The following is a 26,147-nucleotide window of genomic DNA, read 5'->3' as shown; positions in this document are numbered from 1 at the left end:
CATGTGATCATTTTTATTGCTGTGTTTATGGCTGCTGTATGCTAATTTCCCCCTTTGGTGGTTGCTAAAGTCTAATTTACCCTTGTGTGTAGTGTCATGGCATGCTTTAATATTCTAAACAAACTAGGCCTTTATCACTAATATAATCACATGTGTTTTTGCACCACACTTAGTGATGCCTTTTGTGTGGTTCTGCTCATGGCCATTGACTTCTGTTGGAGTAAGACGTTTTTTTCTCACATGACACATGTCTCATGGAGCTACGCCGGCCACCCTCGTGAATAGAGGTAATCTAATACATCTGCCTGGCCTTAGGAATTTGGGCTGCTTTTAGATCAATTGAGAGAGTTTACATCTTATTTCCTTTTACTGTCCGTACCATTGTACATGTTTGGCATTATGGCATGACAAGGTGTTGCATGATCGCACAAACAGACAGGTATCCAGGCTAGCCACAAGGAGGTTATTTCCAACTTGGGCCACCAGAGGGTGCTGCTTTCCTTAACTACACTGCTGTTATAAAACCAGTACTTAACGAATGTGGCTGCACAAGTGGAAGAGGAAGGTGAGGACCGTCCACAGTGAATTTAATAAAAATAGTGAAACATTAAGTTAGCCTTTTTTTAAATAAAACTATAATAAATATATTCACATGGCACCCAATGATTAAAACACACTTTTGCAATGGTCTACAATAGTACTCTGCAGGGTAGCTCCATGGTGTAGCTGGAGGACAGCTATCTTCTGTCCGCTGGGTACATGGACTTAAGTACAAAACCTAGGACGCTCTTGGTTCTCACCCTCTTCCAAAGAAGGTTGGAGGACGTCCTCCAACCGATCAGAGCTCTTGCAGTATGAAATGACATGTTGTGGACCCAATCTTAATATATTAGAATGAATATATATATAAATACTTTTACTTAGCTAGCTAGTTTAGCATACTCAAACACCTGGCTATGGCAATCAATACTCCAAGTCAAGGTAAGCCTTTGGTTCTATTAGTTTATTACCACCGGGGTCCGCAGGTTTAATTGCTGAACAGCTTGATGATTTGTAGCGGCTTTACTAACACGTTAGTTCTAGTAGCTATGTTGACTATGAGGGGACAATGATGCTGGTTGTGTGTAGCAGTCATGATATTAACCTCTCTAGGGTACGTGAGACGGTAGCGTCCCACCTCTTCAACAGCCAGGGAAACTGCAGGGCGCCAAATTCAAAACAACAGAAAGCCCATAATTTAAAATTCCTCAAACATACATGTATTTTACACCATTTTAAAGATACACTTGTAAATCCAGCCACAGTGTCTGATTTCAAAAAGGCTTTACGGCGAAAGCAAACCAAACGATTGTTAGGTGAGTGCCTATTCACAGAATAATACAGCCGTTTTTCCAGCCAATGAGAGGATTCACAAAAAGCAGAGAATTAATCACTAACCTTTGATCTTCATCAGATGACACTCATAGGACCTCATGTTACACAATACATGTATGTTTTGTTCGGTAAAGTTCATATTTCATATCCAAAAATCTAAGTTTACATTGGCACCTTACGTTGAAGTTCCAAAACATCCTTTGATTTTGCAGAGAGCCACGTCAATTTACAGGAATACTCATAATAAACATTGCTAAAAGATACAACTGTTATGCATGGGATTTTAGATGCACTTCTCCTTAATGCAACCGCTGTGTCAGATTTCAAAAAAGCTTTCCGGAAAAAGCAAACCATGCAATAATCTGAGTCGGCGCTCAGAGACCAATCAAGACACAAATATATCTGCCATATTATGCACTCAACAGAAACCAGAAATAACATTATAAACATTCACTTACCTTTGATGATCTTTATCAGAATGCACTCCCAGGAATCCCAGTTCCACAATGTTTGTTTTGTTTGATAATTCCCATTTATGTCCAAATTCCTCCTTGTTGTTCTAGTGTTCAGTAAACTTTCCAAACTCACGACGCGCGGGCAAGTCCAGCGGAAAGTACGGATGAAAAGTTAGTTATATTACAGTCCGTAGAAACATGACACACGAAGTATTGAACATTTTAACATAATTCTTCAATAATGTTCCAACCGGAGTATTCCATTGTCTTCAGAAGTGCGATAGAACAGAGCTCGCTCTCACGTGAACGCGCATGGTCAGCGCATGTTCAGGTCTTGATAGACCTTACTCATTCCCCTCTACTTCGGCCCCACTTCACAGTAGAAGCACCAGACAAGGTTCTAAAGACTGTTGACATCTAGTGGAAGCCGTAGGAAGTGCAACATTACCAATATCCCACAGTATCTTCAATAGGAGCTGAGTTGAAAGTCGACCAACCTCAGATTTCCCACTTACTGGTTGGTTTCTTTTCTCAGGATTTTGCCTACCTTAAGAGTTCTGTTATACTCACAGACATCATTCAAACATTTTTAGAAACTTCAGAGTGTTTTCTATCCAAATCTACTAATATGCATATTCTAGCTTTTATGGCTTTGTAGCAGGCTGTTTACTCTGGGCATGCTTTTCATCCGGACGTGAAAATACTGCCCCCAACCCCTTTCCAAGCTAACTTCTTTGGGGTATTCGCCTGGTCACAGACAGTCGCATGGTTGAGGTCACTGATAAGGGTGGAAAGCTGTGGATTGGTGCGCAATGGGGGCCGAGGTCAGGTCACATGAAGGGAGAAGGAGCAGTTTATTACCCACATCACTTAACTTACTGCCTATCAACAAAAATGTAATGTTTAGAGAAAAGGAGTACTCTACCTAAAAGGGAGTATAAGTACTTGTGCTGGTGGGAATATGTCTTTGTCTTATGCAGCTCTGTGACCCAGTTGGTGAATAAACTTGGTTTGAGCTTTACTAGTCGTCTGAGTTTTTACTCCATTTATTTAGAACCTAACAAATGTTTCTTGAATAGAAGCAAACAGAACGAAACGGGGATAAACATACCTGAATTTGTCAAATAGAAACTCTCCTTTGCAACTATTGAACTAATGATTACACCCTGGCTCAGCTAGATGCAGGCAAGAGTGTGCAAGGCGGTATTGAATGTGTCACTGTCTGTCACCTTGATTACTCACAATTCTCTCGACCTGTGCACCTACGTTATAAACTTTCATTCATAGGCTAGGTTGGAGCAATCTCATGAAGGGTACAGGGAAAATGTTAGTATTATGTAGTAGCAATCGGGAACGTGGAAACAGCTTGTTTATTTGTTTTTGAATATAAATAGAAAAAACTGAATGTCTTGTTTTAGTTTTTGCATATAAAACCAAAAAACAACTTGATATTTCAATTTTCACTTATGTGTGGGGTTAAATGTGGAATGCCGGTCATTGGTTAAGTGCACAGCCAACACTTCTTGTGCTTTCAAAGTAGGAGTTCACCAATCTAACTTGTTAATGAACTGCTGTTACTGTAAATGGTTAGCTGAGTGATATATCCTAGCTACTTAACTAGCCATTGGAAATCTTATTCATTGATGTCATACAGACAAAACAACTATCTATTGCTAGACTAGAGATATTCCACTAGCTACAATTAGTCAGCACATCTTATCTAGCTGGAATAAAGCAAGGGTGTGAATGGTAGACATGTAAATACAGTGCATTCAGAAAGTATTCAGACCCCTTAACTTTTTCCAAATTTGTTACATTACAGCCTTATTCTGAAATAGATTAAGTTCACTTTTTTTCCTCACTCTACAAACAATACCACATAATGTCAAAGCGAAGACAGGTTTTTAGAAGTTTTTGCTAATATACAGTATATATTTTTTTAAACAGACCCTTTGCTATGAGACTCGAAATTGAGCTCAGCGGCATCCTGTTTCCATTGATCGTCTTTGAGATGTTTCTACAACTTGACTGGAGTCCACTTGTGGTAAATTCAATTGATTGGGCATGACTTGAAAAGACACACACCTGTCTATATAAGGTCCCACAGTTAACAGTGCATGTCAGAGCAAAAACCAAGCCATGAGGTTGAAGGAACTGTCCGTAGAGCTCCGAGACAGGATTGTGTCGAGGCACAGATCTGGGGAAGGGTACCAAAAATGTCTGCCCCATTGAAGGTCCCAAAGAACACCGGGGCCTCCATCATTCTTGGTGGATTTCTGTAAAATGGTATAGAATCAGCTTGATCCCTCTGTCGAAGATGCTTGAACCTTCTTTTTTAATATTTTCAGTGGTATTGTTAACAAACATGCCCCATAAAGAAAATGAGAATTAAAAAAAGGTTCAGCCCCTGGTTCGACCGCGATCTCGCAGAGTTGCTCCACCTCAAAAATAGCATTTGTCCAAATGCTCGGCACACAAATTCTCAGGCTGACTGGCTCTCGCTCAGGTAAATGAGAAATAAGTGCACTCAGGCTATCCGGAAGGACAAAGTTAGATACTTTAAGGAGCGGTTCTCTCTCTGTGGGTCTAACCCCAAAACGTTCTGGAAAACGGTCAAAGACCTGGAGAATAAACCCTCCTCCTTACAGCTGCCCATGTCCCTTAATGTTGATGACGTGGTTGTTACTGACAAGAAGGGCATGGCTAAGCTCCTTAATCACCACTTCATTAAGTCAGGATTCCTATTTGACTCAGCCACGCCTCCTTGCCTGTCCAACATTTCCTCATCTCCCATCCCTTCTAATGTGACTATCCCTGATGCTTCTTCCTCTTATTCCCCTGCCCCGCTACTAAGTTTTCCCCTGCAGGCAGTCACTGAGTCCGAGGTGTTAGAGGAGCTCCTGAAACTTGACCCTAAAAAACATCTGGGTCAGATGGTTTAGACCCTTTATTCTTTAAGGTTGCTGCCACTATCATCGCCAATCCTATCTCCGACCTTTTTAAACTGTCTCTCCTTTCTGGGGAGTTTCCCATTGCTTAGAAGGCAGCCACGGTTCGTCCTTTATTTAACAGGGGAGATCAAGCTGATCCTAAATGTTATAGGCCTATTTCTATTTTGCCCTATTTATCAAAGTGTTGGAAAAACTTGTCTATAATCAACTGACTGGCTTTCTTGATGTCTATTGTATTCTCTCTGGTATGCAATCTGGTTTCCGCTCAGATTATGGATGTGTCACTGCAACCTTAAAGGTCCTCAATGATGTCACCATTGCCCTTGATTCTAAGCAATGTTGTGCTGCTATTTTTATTGACTTGGCCAAAGCTTTTGATACAGTAGACCATTCCATTCTTGTGGGAATATTGATGTCTCTGAGGGGTCTTTGGCCTGGTTTGCTAAAAACCTCCCTCAAAGAGTGTAGTGTATAAAGTCCGAAAATCTGCTGTCTCAGCCACTGCCTGGCACCAAGGGAGTACCCCAAGGCTCAATCCTAGGCCCCACGCTCTTCTCAATTTACATCAACAACATAGCTCAGGCAGTAGGAAGCTCTCTTATCCATTTATATGCAGATGATACAGTCTTAAATGCTCTACAACCAAGCTTTCTTAGTGTACAACAAACTTTCTCTACCCTTAACCTTGTTCTGAACACCTCCAAAACAAAGGTCATGTGGTTTGGTAAGAAGAATGCCCCTCTCCCCACAGGTGTGATTACTACCTCTGAGCATTTAGAGCTCTAGGTAGTCACCTCATACAAGTACTTGGGAGTATGGCTAGACAGTACTTATCTCAATACATATCAAAGCTGCAGGCTAAAGTTAAATCTAAACTTGGTTTCCTCTATCGTAATCGCTCCTCTTTCACCCTCAGCTGCCAAACTAACCCTGATTCAGATGACCATCCTACCCATGCTAGATTACGGAGACATAATTTATAGATCAGCGGTTTAGGGTGCTCTCGAGCGGCTAGATGTTCTTAACCATTCGGCCATCAGATTTGCCACCAATGCTCCTTATAGGACTTCTTAGTGCTATGCGTCCCGCCAGCGCCACGCAATTTAAATAAATAATCATAAAAATTATGGATATTAAACATTTAGGTACATACTAGTGTCTTATATCGGTTAAAAGCCTAAATTCTTGTTATTCTAACTGCACTGTCCGATTTCCAATAGGCTTTACAGCGAAAGCATGCCATGCGATTGTTTGAGGACGGCGCCCCACATCAACATATCTTTCCACCGGTACAGGCTTCATAAAATCACAAATAGCGATTTAAATATTCACTTTTTGAAAATCTTCCTCTGATTTGTCATCCAAAGGGTCCCAGCTATAACATGCAGTGTTGTTCTGTTAGATAAAATACTTCTTTATATCCCAAAAAGTCAATTTAGTTGGCGCCATCGATTTGAGTAATCCACTCGTTGCAGAGAAAGGAATCCGAAAAACTGCACCTAAACTTTGTTCAACAAGTCAAAATACATTTCTATTTATTCCTCAGATACCCTAAAATGTAATTAAACTATAATATTTCATACGGAAAGAAGTATGTTCAATAGGAAAGCAAAATTAGCAGGTGCGCGTCCACTTTGTCGAGCACTCAAACACGGATTTCCAAACTGGTGTCGTCTTACTAAAACTCATATTTATTCTTCATTATTCAAGTCACAAGCCTGAAACCTTGAACAAAGACTGTCTAGTGGAAGCCATAGGAATTGCAATATGGGAGCTGGAATTGCATATGCCCCTATGCTTTCCATTGTAAGTGCATGGGCTCTCAAAAACAAATTCTGGTTGGTTGTTCTTTGGATTTTCTCCTACCATATCAATTGTGTTATAGTCTCATACATTATTTTAACATTTCTACAAACTTCAAAGATTTTTTTATCCAATGGTACAAATTATATGCATATCCTGGCTTCTGGGCCTGAGTAACAGGCAGTTTACTTTGGGCATGTCAGTCAGGTGGAAATTGAGAAAAAAGGACCCTATCCTGAAAAATTATGGACACATCACTGCACTCTATACTCCTCTGTAAGCTGGTCATCTCTGTATACCCGTCGCAAGGTTTAATATACACTTCTGTAAGCTGGTCATCTCTGTATACCCGTCGCAAGACCCACTGGTTGATGCTTATTTATAAAACCCTCTTAGGCCTCACTCCCCCCTATCTGAGATATCTACTGCAGCCGTCATCCTCCATATACAACACCCGTTCTGCCAGTCACATTCTGTTAAAGGTCCCCAAAGCACACCAATCCCTGGGTCTTATCAGTTCGCTGCATCTAGCGACTGGATCAAGCTGCAACAAACACTCAAACTGGACAGTTTTATCTCAATCTCTTCATTCAAAGACTCAATCATAGATAATCTTACTGACAGTTGTGACTGCTTTGCGTGATGTATTATTGTCTCTACCTTCTTGCCCTTTGTGCTGTTGTCTGTGCCCAATAATGTTTGTACCATGTTTTGTTCTGCTACCATGCTGTGTTGCTACCATGTTGTTGTCATGTTGTGTTGCTACCATGCTGTGTTGTCATGTGTTGCTGCCTTGCTATGTTGTTGTGTTAGGTCTCTCTTTATATAGTGTTGTCTCCTTTGTCTTGATGTGTGTTTTGTCCTATATTTATGTTATTTTTAATGTAATTTTGTATTTTTAATCCCAGCCCCTGTCCCAGCAGGAGGTATTTTGCCTTTTGGTAGGCTGTCATTGTAAATAAGATAAAATAAATATGTTCTTAACTGACTTGCCTAGTTAAAGGTTAAATATTTTTTTTTAAATACATTCTGAAATGGAAGAAGTTTGGAACCACCAAGACTCTTCCTAGAGCTGGCCGCCCAGCAATCGGGGAAGAAGGGCCTTGGCCAGGGAGGTGACCAAGAACCCGATGGTCACTCTGATAGAGCTCCAGAGTTCCTCTGTGGAGATGGGAGAACCTTCCAGAAGGACAACCATCTCTGCAGCACTCTACCAATCAGCCCTTTATGGTATAGTGACCAGACACTGCTCAGTAAAAGGCACATGATAGCCCCTAAAGGACTCTGGTCATGAGAAACAAGATTCTCTCATCTGATGAAACCAAAATTGAACTCTTTGGCCTGAATGCCAAGCGTCATGACTGGAGGAAACCTGGTACCACCATGGTGGCAGCACCATGCTGTGGGGATGTTTTTCAGCAGCAGGGACTGGGAGACTAGTCAGGATCGAGGGAAAGATGAACGGAGCAAAGTACAGAGAGATCCTTGATGAAAACCTGCTCTAGTGCGCTCAGATCCTCTGACTGGGGCGAAGGTTCAGCTTCCAACAGGACAACGACCCTAAGCACACAGCCAAGACAACGCAGAAGTGGCTTCGGGACAAGTCTCTGGCTAGGCCACTCAAGGACATTCAGAGCCAGGACTTAAACCCGATTGAACATCGCAGGAGAGACCTGAAAATAGCTGTGCAGCAATGCTCCCCATCCAACCTGACAGAGCTTGAGAGGATCTGCAGAGAAGAATGGGAGAAACTCCCCAAATACAGGTGTGTCAAGCTTGTTGCGTCATACCCAAGAAGACTCAAGGCTGTAATTGCTGCCAAAGGTGTTTCAACAAAGGGTCTGAATACTTATCTAAATGTGATATTTCCGTATTTTTTTTTATATATATTTTTGCAAAAATGTCTAAAAACAGTTTTTGCTTTGTCATCATGGGGTATTGTGTGTAGATTGAGGGGGAAAAAACTATTTAATCAATTTTAGAATAAGGCTGTAATGTAACAACATGTGGAATAAGTCAAGGGGTCTGAATACTTTCCGAATTCACTGTATATCCTTTCACTGTTCACATCAGGTATTTAGCTACCTAGAACTGTCTGATCAGCATGCTAGGGTGTTGTGGGTGTGTCCAGCTTACACCTGTGGAAATCCATGTGTGTGTATAGCAATGGAATGAAACCTCCAACCACTGCCTCAAGTCACGCTGTAGGTCCACCACACACCCAGAGGGTAGTGAGGTTCTGTCCAGAAGCAACCCCTTCAGGTTTAAGCAATGTGTGTGTAAGAGCCGTTCGAAAAAAAGGCCTGGAATTTCAGCATGTTCAGGTGGGATGGAACTTTTGGCCCACATCATGATGTCACAATGTGATCTGATTATAATAGACCAATTACTGTTAATCTGGGAAGGGGTCGGGCTCAGCCAATCAGGGCTGTGTATGTAAATATCTAAACATTTGTTTGATAATGCCCATATAATCAGACAAAATATATTTTTTTATTATTTTCATTAAATAAACACACACGGTGATTTATTAGACATACAGTGATGATTTAAAAATAAAATCATAAAGGTTGTAATATCTGTCAAATACTTGCTTCCTTTGTCCTTGGGAGAATCTTTTTTGCAATTCCTTGATTTGTCGCATCCTCTCTCCTCGTTTCCTTCTCAAAGCTCATTGGATGAGAAGGTCAGAGGTCCTTCCCTTCTCACCTTCTTATCCAATGGGTTTTGAGACGGATGCGAGTAGAGAGGACGTGAGGAATCAAGGATATGCAATTAAAATCAAACAAATGTATTTGTCACATGCGCCGAATACAACAGGTACCTTACAGTGAAATGCTTACTTACAAGCCCTTAACCAACAAAGCAGTGTATAGAAAATACCTAAAAAAAGCAAGAGATAAAATAACATTAGTGGGGCTATATACAGGGGGTACCAGTACAGAGTCAATGTGCGGGGGCACCGTTGTCGAGGCAATATGTACATGTAAACTCAGCAAAAAAAGAAACGTCAGGACCCTGTCTTTCAAAGATCATTCGTAAAAATCCAAATAACTTCACATATCTTCATTGTAAAGGGTTTAAACACTGTTTCCCATGCTTGTTCAATGAACCATAAACAATTCATGAACATGCACCTGTGGAACGGTCGTTAAGACACTAACAGCTTACAGACGGTACGCAATTAAGGTCACAGTTATGAAAACGTAGGACACTAAAGAGGCCGTCATGGTCCTGGGCGGTGTGTCACAGCATCATGGGACTGAGCTTGTCATTGCAGGCAACCTCAACGCGGTGCGTTACAGGGAAGGCATCCTCCTCCCTCATGTGGTACCCTTTCTGCAGGCTCATCCTGACATGACCCTCCAGCATTGCAATGCCACCAGCCATACTGCTCGCTCTGTGTGTGATTTTCTGCAAGACAGGAATGTCAGTGTTCTGCCATGGCCAGCGAAGAGCCCTGATCTTTATTACATTGTGCACGTCTGGGACCTGTTGGATCGGAGGGTGTGGGCTAGGGCCATTGCCCTCAGACATTTCCAGGAACTTGCAGGTGCCTTGGTGGAAGAGTGGGGTAACATCTCACAGCAAGAACTGGAAAATCTGGTGCAGTCCATGAGGAGGAGATGCACTGCAGTATGTAATGCAGCTGGTGGCCACACCAGATACTGACTGTTACTTTTGATTTTGACCCCCCCCCCCCCCCCCCCCTTTGTTCAGGTACACATTATTCCATTTCTGTTAGTCACATGCCTGTGGAACTTGTTCAGTTTATGTCTCAGTTGTTGAATCTTGTTATGTTCATACAAATATTTACACATGTTAAGTTTGCTGAAAATAAATGCAGTTGACAGTGAGAGGACGTTTCTTTTTTTGCTGAGTATAGGTAGAGTTATTAAAGTGACATGCATAGATAATAACAGAGAGTAGCAGCAGCATAGAAGTGTGTGTGTGTGGGGGGGGGAGGGCATTGCAAATAGTCTGGGTAGCCATTTGATTAGATGTTCAGGAGTCTTATTGCTTGGGGGTAGAAGCTGTTTAGAAGCCTCTTGGACCTAGACTTAGTGCTCCGGTACCGCTTGCCATGCGGTAGCAGAGAGAACAATTTATGACTAGGGTGGTTAGAGTCTTTGACCATTTTTAGGACCTTCCTCTGACACCACCTGGTATAGAGGTCCTGGATGGCAGGAAGCTTGGCCCCGGTGATGTACTGTACACTACCTTCTGTAGTGCCTTGCGGTTGGAGTCCGAGCAGTTGCCATAAAAGGGCAGTAATGCAAACCGTCAGGATGCTCTCGATGGTGCAGCTGTAAAACCTTTTGAGGATCTGAGGATTCATGCTAAATCTTTTCAGTCTCCTGAAGGGGAATAGGTATTGTCGTGCCCTCTTCACGACGGTCTTGGTGTGCGACGGTCTTGGACCATGTTAGTTTGTTGGTAATCTGGACGCCAAGGAACTTGAAGCCCTCAACCTGCTCCACTACAGCGCCGTCGATGAGAATGGGGGCATGCTCGGTCCTCCTTTTCCTGTAGTCCACAATCATCTCCTTTGTCTTGATCACATTGAGGGAGAGGTTGTTGTCCTTGCACCACACAGGGAGGTCTCTGACCTTCTCCCTATAGGCTGTCTCATCGTTGTCGGTGATCAGGCCTACCACTGTTGTGTCATCGGCAAACTTAATGATGGTGTTAGACTTGTTAAGATTGAGATTCTCCCCTTGTTTCCCCCATTTCTCACCTCCTTCTCAAAGCAAATTGGGGAGAGCAGTGAAGGTTCCTCTCCTCAGGCTACAATGCACTTTCAAGGAGAGGCAAGGAGTGTAGGAAACAAGGGCAGAGGAAGGAAACATTTGACGGCTAGTTTTCAGATAGACTCACAAACACACAATGCTAGAAGAGTTTACTGATTATAATGATTTCATTATTGGTTATTATTGTCAATGATTTTGTTGACAGAACCCATTGTATTATATTATATATTAAAACATAGGGAAATGCTGATTATCTTTTTCATTCTTCAGGAATATTTAGCATGGCTATAAATGATAGAGAAGTTGACTAAAGCACAAAAAGACCTGGCAACTAGGTATGACAAAGAAAGATGCGGTGTCCATGTTTCTTGTGCCATTTTGAATTACATGTAGATGTTTTGTTGTTGCTAGGTGGAGTTCTGGTCTCATTGTGCCAACCTAGAAATGTATTCCTGTAACTACACATGTGAAGCTGCAAGAAAATTATATTTAAATGTATATCAAACCATTTTTAAATTTTGACGCTGATGTCACACATTGGCCCCTTAATTTATAGAAACACCCATATGTTTACTTTTACTCAAGTATGACAGTTGAGTACTTTTTCCACCACTCACCCAGCCTGAATTTAAAATGGATTAAATTGAGATGTGTCACTGGCCTAAACATTTTTTTAAACATTTTTACAAATGTAATAAAAATTAAAAGCTGTGATTAAGTATTCAACCCCTTCGCTATGGCAAGCCTAAATACGTTCAGGAGTAAAATGTGCTTAACAAGATACATAAGTTCCATGGACTTATACTCTTTGTGCACTAAGTGTTTAACATGAGGTATTCATAAAACAAAATCATCTCTGTACCCCACACATACAATTATGTGTAAGGTCACTCAGTTGAGCAATGAAAGAAATTCACAAAAAGCAGACATTAAATATCCTTTTGAGCATGGTGAATTTATTAAGTACACTTTGGATGGTATATCAATACAACCAGTCACTACAAAGATACAGGCGTCTTATCTAACTCAGTTGCCGGAAAGGAAGGAAATCCCTCAGGGATTTCACCATGAGGTCAATGGTGACTTTAAATCAGTTGGAGTTTAATGGCTGTGAAAGGAGAAAACTGAGAATGGATCAACAACATTGTAGTTACTCCACAATACTAACCTAAATGACAGAGTGAAAAGGAAGCCTTTACAGAATAAAAAATATGCATTCTGTTTGCAATAGAGTACCACGGTAAATCAAATCAAATTTTATTGGTCACATACACGTGATTAGCAGATGTTATTGCGGGTGTAGCGAAATGCTTGTTCATCTAGCTCCGACAGTGCAGTAATATCTAACAAGTAATATCTAACAAATCACACAACACATACCCAATACACACAAATCTAAGTAGGAATGAATTAAGACTATATACATATATGGATGGGCGATGTCAGAGCGGAACGGACTAAGATACAGTAGAATAGTATAGAATACAGTATATACATATGAGATTAGTAATGCAAGATATGTAAACATTATTAAGTGACTAAGATACCGTAGAATAGTGTAGAATACAGTATATACATATGAGATGAGTAATGCCAGATATGTAAACATTATTGAAGTGACTAGTGTTCCATTCCTTAAAGTGGCCAGTGATTTATAGTCTATGCCTATAGGCAGCAGTCTCTAATGTGCTAGTGATGGCAGTTTAACAGTCTGATGGCCTTGAGATGGAAGCCGGTTTTCAGTCTCTCGGTCCCAGTTTTGATGCACCTGTACTGACCTCGCCTTCTTGATGATAGCGGGGTGAACAGGCAGTGGCTCGGGTGGTTGAAGTCCTTGATGATCTTTTTGGCCTTCCTGTGACATCGGGTGCTGTAGGTGTCCTGGAGGGCGTGAGTTTGCCACCGGTAATGCGTTGGGCAGACCGCACCACCCTCTGGAGAGCCTTGCGGTTGTGGGCGGTGCAGTTGCTGTACCAGGCGGTGATACAGCCCGACAGGATGCTTTCAATTGTGCATCTGTAAAAGTTTGTGAGTATGAATTATAATACCGATTAAACCTCGTGGTCAAACAGGGAAATGGTTCCAATCGTTTTTCAACCGTAGATTTTTCCCATAGGGGATTTTAGTAACACTTCAAATAAGGGCTGTGTTTCGTGTAGGCTTACCCTGGCGTAATTCTGAGTTGGATGGCAGTTGAAAACGTATTTTCCCAGTCGGAGCTTATTTTTTTCCGAGTTCCCAGTTGTCTTGAACTCACTGAAATCAGATTTCCCAGTTCTGAGTTTCCAGTTGTTTTGAGTGTGGCAGAAGTCATGCTGGATTGACACCATGGCCAATGTTAAATGTTTATCCTTTTAAGCTTGGAAAGAGACTCTTAAACCCAGACTTGGGACCACACACCCACTCTATTGAATAGCAGGCTAGTGATTGCTTTGCAATGCTTGCAGTCAGCCACTGATTCCTTCCAAACCATTAATTGTTGAATTTGCGATTTCCAACTTGTGTAATATTTATGTCCAATGGTCCATGAACACCGATACGCTTTATCTATAATTTCTCTTCATTATTTATCTTCATATGACAAGGAGATTGTCAACTCGATTCACGATGATTACTGCTAGCTTGCTAGCTAAGATTTTGAAATTATGATGTTGACATGATCAGTCCAATCAAAGCTGCTGTAGATATACTTGAGTAAAAGTACAAAGTAAAAGTAAATGCTCTCCATCAAATTCCTTATATTAAGCAAACTAGATGACACTATTTTCTTTTTTGTTGTTTTATTTACAGACAGACAAGGGCAAACTCAAAACACTCAGACATCATTTACAAACGCAGTATGTTTAGTGAGTCCACCAGATCAGAAGCAGCAGGGTGGACAATTCGTTATATTGATAGGTGCGTGAATTGGACAATTTCTGTCCTGCCTCAGCATTCAAAATGTAATGAGTACTCATTGGTGTTTGGGAAAATGTATGAGAGCAAAAGTAAAAGTTGTAAAAAATATAACTGCAGAGTAAACAGCATGACGTCAGCCAGAATTGGTCAGCTGGCACCTCCATCCATCTACAGCCAGGGAGTCCCGAGCCGATTACCGTTCTCCTAGCAGCAGGATATTATGCTGGCAGATGATCCGGATTTTTTTCAATGTTTTATAAGAGTCTCCCTGCACAGACATACTAAACTTTGGGAATATCGATTTTTTTTTTATGCTGTGCAGTGCAACTGTTTTTCACAGCTTTGCAACCACCTTTGAAAAAATACATGGACCATTTTACATATTTAACCAGAATTTATTTTTAAAGTTTACACATACTGGTATGTTGAAAGTTATTGTGTAGTCTATATTAAAAGAAATACACTTTTCATTAAACACGGATACATGTTATTGGAATTGCTCAATCGAGTCTGCAAAAATGAAATTGGTCTCTTGTTCTGGGCAATTGGTTTAATATAGAGTACTGGTGACTCCTTACTCCACCCACTCCATTCACTGCAATGCAATACACGGTACATGGGATACCTGTCTTAGCTAAAGTGGGTTGGGAAATACTCAGTAAGGTCTCTACTAACCAAATATGGCTGAGACGGGTAGAAAAGTTCTCTCTACAAGCCAATATGTATCCCATGTACAATCTATTACAGTGATTGCATTGGACGCTTTAGAGGGGGCGGATTGAAAAGCCAGCAGCAGGCCATGCAACATAGCACCCCTCCAAAACTAACCATATTATGTTAGTAGACCCTACTGAGTATTTTCCACACACATTAGCTGAGACAGATAGAAAAGTTCTCTCAACATACCAGTGTCAACATTGTATTTTTGTCATTTTTAGTCTTAATTGTTATTTTTTTACCATATTTTTTAAATAAATTACTTATTGCATTTTCTTGTTGGCACGATAAAAGTGTCCATTGATTAAAATTGAATATAATTTGAATGAGGTATCCACATTGAAATGTTTTGAAATGCGGGCTTTTATTTAGAAGGTCTCACTAGTATCATACGAAAGTGAAGTTATAGTTTGTGCTGCTGTCAGAATACTAGTCCACAGCGCCACCGACACCGAAACAGCATCGTCCTTCACCGAGAACAACATCGGTAGAAAAAAACGGATCTAGTATGATTTAAGGGGCGGCTTGGGTGTTGGCAGCACAAGGAAACGCCGTTATCCTCTTAATTTTACCTATTTATATATTGTTTTTTGTTGTTTCCCAACGGATTTCGAATCCTCCCAGTAATGGCTGGGGTCCATGCCTCCGGCTGCTGAGCGGCAGGTGTATTGTTGAGGACTTATTTCTCATTCATTATGTATTCAACTACGGCGGATACACAGGTCGGTAAGGACTGAACCGACTGCTACCGGAATTGGATGTTGCTGTCGCGAGGAAGGCAGTAGCAGGGTGCGTCGTTCCGTCCTCGAGGCTGCGGTGCAGCAGCAGCAGTAGTGGTCGGCTCGGGAGGGCGGTCTCTCTATCCCCTTGTAAATAGCTTATATATATTATTGTGAATAAAAATGTCTCAATACAGTTTAGTAGATCAAGGTTATAAATCCTAACTGCCAAAAATACCACCCAAATGATAACAATCTTTGAAATCGTTCGGAATATGGAATGACACCGGAGATATTTATTGATGATTAATCAGAACGGATTATAATTTCAATGAGTAGTATTTTCCCTTTCATCTTGGTAAGCGTGTTTCATAACTAGGCCTATCTAATCAACATCATCACATCTGGAATCGGACCCAGACCTAATTTTGCCAAGATGATGGAAATCGACGAGGTTGTATATCAAGACGACTATGGCTCAGTGTCCGTTATGTCGGAGCGGGTGTCGGGCCTGGCCAACAGTATCTATCGGGAGTTCGAGCGCCTCATCAGCAGCTACGATGAGGAAGTGGTCAAGGAGCTAATGCCGCTGGTGGTGAACGTTCTGGAGAATCTAGATTCGGTTTTAACGGAAAACCAGGAGCACGAGGTGGAGCTCGAGCTGCTGAAGGAGGACAACGAGCAGCTCATCACCCAGTACGAGCGCGAGAAGGCGCTGCGCAAGCAGGCAGAGGAGGTGAGGGTTACTCCATCCATGGCTGTTTTGTTTATAAATACTCTACCAGTGTCTTCATCACTAGCTATATCTATGACTAGTAATCACTGTACATACATTCACTTTTAATAGAGGTTCAGTTTTCATTGCCACTGTATGCCCATTTTACCAAAATGAAACCCTAAACCTAGCCATTATAAGCTATACCCACGTCCCATTCACATTCCTTCTGTAGGCCATTTATTTCTAGGCCTAATTGGCCAGGCCTATATAACAAGGGATACGTCTCCAATGGCACCCTATTCCCTATATAGTGCACTACTTTTGACCAGAGCTCATAGGCCCTAATGTAATATACACTGAGTATACCAAACATTAGGAACACCTTTCTAATATTGAGTTGCACACCCCCTCCCCCTTTTTACCTCCAGAACAGCCTCAATTTGTCAGGCATGGACTACTATACAAGGTGTTGAAAGCAATCCACAGGGATGCCGGCCCATGTTGACTCTAATGCTTTCCACAGTTGTGTCAAGTTGACTGGATGCCCTTTGTGGTGGATTATTCTTGATACACACGGGAAACTGTTGAGCGTGAAAACCACAGCAGCATTGCAGTTCTTGACACAAACCGGTGCGCCTGGCACCTACTACCATACCCCATTCAAAGGAACTTAAATATTTTGTCTTGCCCATGCTCTGAATGGCACATATACAGTCGTGGCCAAAAGTTTTGAGAATGACACAAATATACATTTTCACAAAGTCTGCTGCCTCAGTTTGTATGTTGGCAATTTGCATATACTCCAGAATGTTATGAAGAGTGGTCAGATGAATTGCAATTAATTGCAAAGTCCCTCTTTGCCATGCAAATGAACTGAATCCCCAAAAAACATTTCCACTGCATTTCAGCCCTGCCACAAAAGAACCAGCTGACATCATGCCAGTGATTCTCTCGTTAATACAGGTGTGAGTGTTGATGAGGACAAGGCTGGAGATCACTCTGTCATACTGATTGAGTTCGAATAACAGACTGGAAGCTTCAAAATGAGGGTGGTGCTTGGAATCATTGTTCTTCCTCTGTCAATCATGGTTACCTGCAAGGAAACATGTGCCGTCATCATTGCTTTGCACAAAAAGGGCTTCACAGGCAAGGATATTGTAAGATTGCACCTGAATCAACCATTTATTGGATCATCAAGAACTTCAAGGAGATCGATTAAATTGTTGTGAAGAAGGCTTCAGGGTGCCCAAGAAAGTCCAGCAAGCGCCAGGACTATCTCCCAAATTTGATTCAGCTGCGGGATCGGGGCACAACCAGTATAGAGCTTGCTCAGGAATGGCAGCAGGCAGGTGTGAGTGCATCTGCACGCACAGTGAGGTGAAGACTTTTGGAGGATGGCCTGGTGTCAGGAAGGACAGCAAAGAAGCCACTTCTCACCAGGAAAAACATCAGGGACAGACTGATATTCTGCAAAAGGTACAGGGATTGGACTGGGGTAAGGTCACTATCTCTGATGAGTCCCCTTTCCGATTGTTTGGGGCATCCGGAAAAAAGCTTGTCCGGAGAAGACAAGGTGAGCGCTACCATCAGTCCTGTGTCATGCCAACAGTAAAGCATCCTGAGACCATTCATGTGTGGGGTTGCTTCTCAGCCAAGGGAGTGGGCTCACTCACAATTTTGCTTGAGAAAACAGCCATGAATAAATAATGGTACCAACACATCATCCGAGAGCAACTTCTCCCAACCATCCAGGAACAGTTTGGTGACGAACAATGCCTTTTCCAGCATGATGGAGCACCTTGCCATAAGGCAAAAGTGATAACTAATTGGCTCGGGGAACAAAACATCAATATTTTGGGTCCATGGCCAGGAAACTCCCCAGACCTTAATCCCATTGAGAACTTGTGGTCAATCCTCAAGAGGCGGATGGACAAACAAAAACCCACAAATTCTGACAAACTCCAAGCATTGATTATGCAATAATGGGCTGCCATCAGTCAGGATGTGGCCCAGAAGTTAATTGACAGCATACCAGGGCGGATTGCAGAGGTCTTGAAAAAGAAGGGTCAACACTGCAAATATTGACTCTTTGCATCAACTTCATGTAATTGTCAATAAAAGCCTTTGACACATATGAAATGCTTGTAATTATACCTCAGTATTCCATAGTAACATCTGACAAAAATATCTAAAGAAACTGAAGCAGCAAAGTTTGTGAAAATTGATATTTGTGTCATTCTCAAAACTTTTGGCCACGACTGTACATATACACAATCCATGTCTCAATTGTCTTAAGGCTTAAAAATCTTTCTTTAACCTGTCTCCTCCCCTTCATCTATACTGATTGAAGTGGATTGAGCAAGTCACATCAGTAAAGGATTATAGCTTTCACCTGTATTCACCTGGTCAGTCTATGTCACAGATTGCATGCAGTGAGTACTCATATCTGGACTATCCTCAAATCAAGTTTATTTTATATAGCCCTTCGTACATCAGCTAATATCTCGAAGTGCTGTACAGAAACCCAGCCTAAAACCCCAAACAGCAAGCAATGCAAGTGTAGAAGCACGGTGGCTAGGAAAAACTCCCTAGAAAGGCCAAAACCTAGGAAGAAACCTAGAGAGGAACCAGGCTACGAGGGGTGGCCAGTCCTCTTCTGGCTGTGCCGGGTGGAGATTATAACAGAACATGGCCAAGATGTTCAGAATGTTCTTAAGTGACAAGCATGGTCAAATAATAATCAGGAATAAATGTCAGTTGGCTTTTCATAGCCGATCATTAAGAGTTGAAAACAGCAGGTCTGGGACAGGCAGGGGTTCCATAACCGCAGGCAGAACAGTTGAAACTGGAACAGCAGCAAGGCCAGGTGGACTGGGGACAGCAAGGAGTCATCATGCCCGGTAGTCCTGACGTATGGTCCTAGGGCTCAGGTTATCCGAGAGAGAGAAAGAAAGAGAGAAGGAGAGAACTAGAGAGAGCATACTTAAATTCACACAGGACACTGGATAAGACAGGAGAAGTACTCCAGATATAACCAACTGACCCTAGCCCCCCGACACATAAACTACTGCAGCATAAATACTGGAGGCTGAGACAGGAGGGGTCAGGAGACACTGTGGCCCCATCCGATGATACCCCCGGACAGGGCCAAACAGGAAGGATATAACCCCACCCACTTTGCCAAAGCACAGCCCCCGCACCACTAAAGGGATACCTTCAACCACCAACTTACAATCCTGAGACAAGGCCGAGTATAGCCCACAAAGATCTCCACCACAGCACAAACCAAGGGGGGGGCGCCAACCCAGACAGGAAGATCACGTCAGTAACTCAACCCACTCAAGTGACGCACCCCTCCTAGGGACGGCATGAAAGAGCACCAGTAAGCCAGTGACTCAGCCCCTGTAATAGGGTTAGAGGCAGAGAATCCCAGTGGAGAGAGGGGAACCGGCCAGGCAGAGACAGCAAGGGCGGTTCGTTGCTCCAGAGCCTTTCCGTTCACCTTCACACTCCTGGGCCAGACTACACTCAATCATATGACCTACTGAAGAGATAAGTCTTCAGTAAAGACTTAAAGGTTGAGACCGAGTCTGCGTCTCTCACATGGGTAGGCAGACCGTTCCATAAAAATGGAGATCTATAGGAGAAAGCCCTGCCTCCAGCTGTTTGCTTAGAAATTCTAGGGACAATTAGGAGGCCTGCGTCTTGTGACCGTAGCGTACGTGTATGTATGTACGGCAGGACCAACTCGGAAAGATAGGTAGGAGCAAGCCCATGTAATGCTTTATAGGTTAACAGTAAAACCTTGAAATCAGCCCTTGCCTTAACAGGAAGCCAGTGTAGGGAAGCTAGCACTGGAGTAATATGATCAAATTTCTTGGTTCTAGTCAGGATTCTAGCAGCCGTATTTAGCACTAACTGAAGTTTATTTAGTGCTTTATCCGGGTATCCGGAAAGTAGAGCATTGCAGTAGTCTAACCTAGAAGTAACAAATGCATGGATTAATTTTTCTGCATCATTTTTGGACAGACAATTTCTGATTTTTGCAATGTTACGTAGATGGAAAAAAGCTGTCCTTGAAACAGTCTTGTTATGTTCGTCAAAAGAGAGATCAGGGTCAAGAGTAACGCCGAGGTCCTTCACAGTTTTATTTTAGACGACTTTACAACCATCAAGATTAATTGTCAGATTTAACAGAAGATCTCTTTGTTTCTTGGGACCTAGAACAAGCATCTCTGTTTTGTCCGAGTTTAAAAGTAGAAAGTTTTCAGCCATCCACTTCTTTATGTCTGAAACACAGGCTTCTAGCGAGGGCAATTTTGGGGCTTCACCATGTTTCATTGAAATGTACAGCTGTGTGTCATCCGCATAGCAGTGAAAGTTAACATTATGTTTTCGAATAACATCACCAAGAGGTAAAATATATAGTGAAAACAATAGTGGTCCTAAAACGGAACCTTGAGGAACACTGAAATGTACAGTTGATTTCTCAGAGGACAAACCATTCACAGAGACAAACTGATATCTTTCCGACAGATAAGATCTAAACCAGGCCAGAACTTGTCCGTGTAGGCCAATTTGGGTTTCCAGTTTCTCCAAAAGAATGTGGTGATCGATGGTGTCAAAGGCAGCACTAAGGTCTAGTAGCACGAGGACAGATGCAGAGCCTCGGTCTGACGCCATTAAAAGGTCATTTACCACCTTCACAAGTGCATTCTCAGTGCTATGATGGGGTCGAAAACCAGACTGAAGCATTTCGTATACATTGTTTGTCTTCAGGAAGGCAGTGAGTTGCCGCGCAACAGCTTTTTCTAACATTTTTGAGAGGAATGGAAGATTCGATATAGGCCGATAGTTTTTTATATTTTCCGGGTCAAGGTTTGGCTTTTTCAAGAGAGGCTTTATTACTGCCACTTTTAGTGAATTTGGTACACATCCGGTGGATAGAGAGCCGTTTATTATGTTCAACATAGGAGGGCCAAGCACATGACGCAGCTCTTTCAGTAGTTTAGTTGGAATAGGATCCAGTATGCAGCTTGAAGGTTTAGAGGCCATGATTATTTTCATCATTGTGTCAAGAGATATAGTACTAAAACACTTAAGTGTCTCTCCCGATCCCAGGCCCTGGCAGAGCTGTGCAGATCCAGGACAGCTAAGCCCTGGAGGAATACGCAGATTTAAAGAGGAGTCCGTAATTTGCTTTCTAATGATCATGATCTTTTCCTCAAAGAAGTTCATGAATTTATTACTGCTGAAGTGAAAGCCATCCTCTCTTGGGGAATGCTGCTTTTTAGTTAGCTTTGCAACAGTATCAAAAATACATTTTGGGTTGTTCTTATTTTCCTCAATTAAGTTGGAAAAGTAGGATGATCGAGCAGCAGTGAGGGCTCTTCGATACTGCACGGTACTGTCTTTCCAAGCTAGTCGGAAGACTTCCAGTTTGGTGTGGCGCCATTTCCGTTCCAATTTTCTGGAAGCTTGGTTCAGAGCTCGGGTATTTTCTGTATACCAGGGAGCTAGTTTCTTTTGACAAACGTTTTTCGTTTTTAGGGGTGCAACTGCATCTAGGGTATTGCGCAAGGTTAAATTGAGTTCCTCAGTTAGGTGGTTAACTGATTTTTGTCCTCTGACGTCCTTGGGTAGGCAGAAGGAGTCTGGAAGGGCATCAAGGAATTTTTGTGTTGTCTGAGAATTTATAGCACAACTTTTGATGCTCCTTGGTTGGGGTCTGAGCAGATTATTTGTTGAGATTAATGGCCCATCCATATAAACACAGCAGATCATAGACAGTGGAAAGGCCTATCTATATTGCATCATCAGTGGTGGTTCAATGAGGATAGGGGCCTGGGAATAGCCTAGTGCATGCATTGTGCCTGGGCCAGGTTGGTGATCAGTTCAGTGTGCTTGTGTGTTTGCTGAAGGATTCCTGCAAAGCTGGGGTGTTGTGATGCTGACGTGAATGTACTATATTTCATTACATTTTATTCAATAAAATAATTGTATTTGACACAGACTTTTATGGACAACAATGCCTAAAATGAAACCGGACTTTTCACAATTACAAGTTGTCTTGTAAACTATTACGGACTACAAAGGGAAACCCAGCCGCTAGCTGCCCAGTGACGCGCGAGCCTACCAGACGGGCTAAATGCCTTTTTATACAGGCTTCGAGGCAAGCAACACTGAAGCATGCATGATTTCACCAGCAGTTCCGGACGACTGTGATAATGCTGGTCAACATTCACAAGGCCGCGGGGCCAGACAGATTACCAGGACATGTGCTCCGGGCATGTGCTGACCAACTGGCAGGTGTCTTCACTGACATTTTCAACATGTCCCTGATTGAGTCTGTAATACCAACATGTTTCAAGCAGACCACCATAGTCCCTGTGCCCAAGAACACAAAGGCAACCTGCCTAAATAATTACAGACCCGTAGCACTCACGTCCATAGCCATGAAGTGCTTTGAAAGGTTGGTAATGGCTCACATCAACACCATTATCCCAGAAACCCTAGACCCACTTCAATTTGCATACCGCCCAAACAGATCCACAGATGATGCAATCTCTATTGCACTACACACTGCCCTTTCCCACCTGGACAAAAGGAACACTTGTGAGAATGCTATTCATTGACTACAGCTCAGCGTTCAACACCATAGTACCCTCAAAGCTCATCACTAAGCTAAGGATCTTGGGACTAAACACCTCCCTCTGCAACTGGATCCTGGACTTCCTGACGGGCCGCCCCCAGGTGGTGAGAGTAGGTAGCATCACATCTGCCACGCTGATGCTCCACAGGGGTGCGTGCTCAGTCCCCTCCTGCACTCCCTGTTTCACCCACGACTGCATGGCCAGGCACGACTCCAACACCATCATTAAGTTTGCAGACGACACGACAGTGGTAGGCCTGATCACCAACAACGACGAGACGGCCAGGTCTCTGACCTCCTCCCTATAGGCTGTGTGGTGCCAGAATAACAACCTATCCCTTAACGTAACCAAGACTAAGGAGATGATTGTGGACTACAGGAAAAGGAGGACCGAGCACGCCCCCATTCTCATCGACAGGGCTGTAGTGGAGCAGGTTGAGAGCTTCAAGTTCCTCGGTGTCCATATCAACAACAAACTAGAATGGTCCAAACGCACCAAGACAGTCGTGAAGAGGGCACGACAAAGCCTATTCCCCCTCAGGAAACTAAAAAGATTTGGCATGGGTCCCCATATCCTCAAAAAGTTATACAGTTGTAACGTCGAGAGCATCCTGACTGGTTGCATCACTGCCTGGTACGGCAATTGCTCGACCTCTGACCGCAAGGCACTACAGAGGGTAGTGCGTATGGCCCAGTACATCACTGGGGCTAAGCTGCCTGCCATCCAGGACCTATGTCATACGTGGTTTCAGAGGAAGGTCCAAAAAATTGTCAAAGACTTCAGTCACCCAAGTCATAGACTGTTCTCTCTGCTACCACACGGAAATCGGTACCGGAGTGCCAAGTCTAGGTCCAAAAGGCTCCTTAACAGCTTCTACCCTCAAGCCTAAAGACTCCTGAGCAATTAATCAAACGGCAACCTGGACTATTTGCATTTTTACACTGCTGCTACTTGCCATTTAATTTCTACGCATAGTCACTACGCATAGTCACCTACAATACCGTTCAAAAGTTTGGGGTCACTTAGAAATGTCTTTGTTTTTGAAAGAAAAGCAATTTTTTTGTCCATTTTAAAATAACATCAAATTGATCAGAAATACAGTGTAGACATTGTTAATGTTGTAAATGACTATTGTAATTGGAAACTGCAGATTTTAATGGAATATCTAAACTCAGCAAAAAAATAAACGTCCTCTCACTGTCAACTGCGTTTATTTTCATCAAACTTAACATGTGTAAATGAACATAACAAGATTCAACAACTGAGACATAAAATGACAGACATGTAACTAACAGAAATGGAATAATGTGTCCCTGAACAAAGGGGGGGTCAAAATCAAAAGTAACAGTCAGTATCTGGTTTGGCCACCAGCTGCATTATTAAGTACTGCAGTGCATCTCCTCCTCATGGACTACACCAGATTTTCCAGTTCTTGCTGTGAGATGTTACCCCACTCATCCACCAAGGCACCTGCAAGTTCCCGGACATTTCTGGGGGGAATGGCCCTAGCCCTCACCCTCCGATCCAACAGGTCCCAGACGTGCTCAATGGGATTGAGATCTGGGCTCTTCGCTGGCCATGGCAGAACACTGACATTCCTGTCTTGCAGGAAATCACGCACAGAACGAGCAGTATGGCTGGTGGCATTGTCATGCTGGAGGGTCATGTCAGGATGAGCCTGCAGGAAGGGTACCACATGAGGTAGGAGGATATCTTCCCTGTAATGCACCGCGTTGAGATTGCCTGCAATGACAACAAGCTCAGTCCCATGATGCTGTGACACACCGCCACCAAACCATGACAGACCCTCCACCTCCAAATCGATCCCGCTCCAGAGTACAGGCCTCGGTGTAACGCTCATTCCTTCGACGATCAACGTGAATCTGACCATCACCACTGGTGAGACAAAACCACGACTCGTCAGTGAAGAGCACTTTTTGCCAGTCCTGTCTGGTCCAGCGACGGTGGGTTTGTGCCCATAGGCGACGTCGTTGCCGGTGATGTCTGGTGAGGACATGCCTTTACAACAGGCCTACAAGCCCTCAGTCCAGCCTCTCTCAGCCTATTGCAGACAGTCTGAGCACTGATGGAGGGATTGTGTGTTCCTGGTGTAACTCGGGTAGTTGTTGTTGCCATCCTGTACCTGTCCCGCAGGTGTGATGTTCGGCTGTACCGATCCAGTGTAGGTGTTGTTACACGTGGTCTGCCACTGCGAGGACAATCAGCTGTCCGTCCTGTCTCCCTGTAGCGTTGTCTTAGGCGTCTCACAGTACCGCCATTGCAATTTATTGCCGTGGCCACATCTGCAGTCCTCATGCCTTCTTGCAGCATGCCTAAGGCACTCTCACGCAGATGCGTACAGAGGCCCATTTATCGGCAACCATCACCCCTGTGTCCCAATGGCACATTGTGTTAGCTTAATTCCAAGTTTCTAATTTTAAAAGGCTATTTGATCATTAGAAACCCTTTTGCAATTACGTTAGCACAGCTGAATACTGCAGTTCTGATTAAGGATGCAATACAACTGACCTTCTTTAGACTAGTGGAGTATATGGTGCGTCAGCATTTGTGTGTTCGATTACAGGCTTAAAATGGCCAGAAACAAAGACCTTTCTTCTGAAACTCGTCAGTCTATTCTTGTTCTGAGAATGAAGGCTATTCCATGCAAGAAATTGCCAAGAATCTAAAGATCTCGTACAACGCTGTGTACTACTCCTGTCACAGAACAGTGCAAACTGGCTCTAACCAGAATAGAAAGAGGAGTGGGAGGCCCCAGTGCACAACTGAGCAAGAGGACAAGTACATTAGTGTCTAGTTTGAGAGACAGATGCCTCACAAGTCCTCAACTGGCAGCTTCATTAAATAGTACCCGCAAAACACCAGTCTCAACGTCAACAGTGAAGAGGCGACTCCGGGATGTTGGCCTTCTAGGCTGAGTTGCAAAGTAAATACTTATCTCAGACTGGCCAATGAAAAGTAAAGAGATTTAAGATGGGCAAAAGAACACAGACACTGGGTAGAGGAACTCTGCCTAGGCCAGCATCCCGGATTCGTCTCTTCACTGTTGACGTTGAGACTAGACACTCTAATCTACTTGTCCTCTTGCTC

General features: G+C 43.0%; 1 protein-coding gene across 12 annotated transcripts in view; it reads left to right on the top strand.

Moving 5' to 3' along the window:
• The first annotated feature begins 15,363 nt into the window (after positions 1-15,363).
• The window catches only part of mapk8ip3 (mitogen-activated protein kinase 8 interacting protein 3), a 92,934-nt gene continuing 82,150 nt past the window's right edge, over positions 15,364-26,147 (top strand). For all 12 annotated transcript variants that reach the window (XM_055881546.1, XM_055881572.1, XM_055881563.1 and 9 more), the window contains exon 1: positions 15,364-16,404. In XM_055881546.1, the coding sequence (XP_055737521.1) occupies positions 16,105-16,404 (300 nt within the window). In that variant the 5' untranslated portion in view covers positions 15,364-16,104. The remainder of the gene's footprint in view (positions 16,405-26,147) is intronic.

The sequence above is a fragment of the Salvelinus fontinalis genome, chromosome 2, assembly GCF_029448725.1.
Source record: "Salvelinus fontinalis isolate EN_2023a chromosome 2, ASM2944872v1, whole genome shotgun sequence".
NCBI classification, from domain to species: domain Eukaryota; kingdom Metazoa; phylum Chordata; class Actinopteri; order Salmoniformes; family Salmonidae; genus Salvelinus; species Salvelinus fontinalis.
Note: the sequence above shows the minus strand (reverse complement) of the source record. Positions and strands in the feature narration are given on the sequence as shown.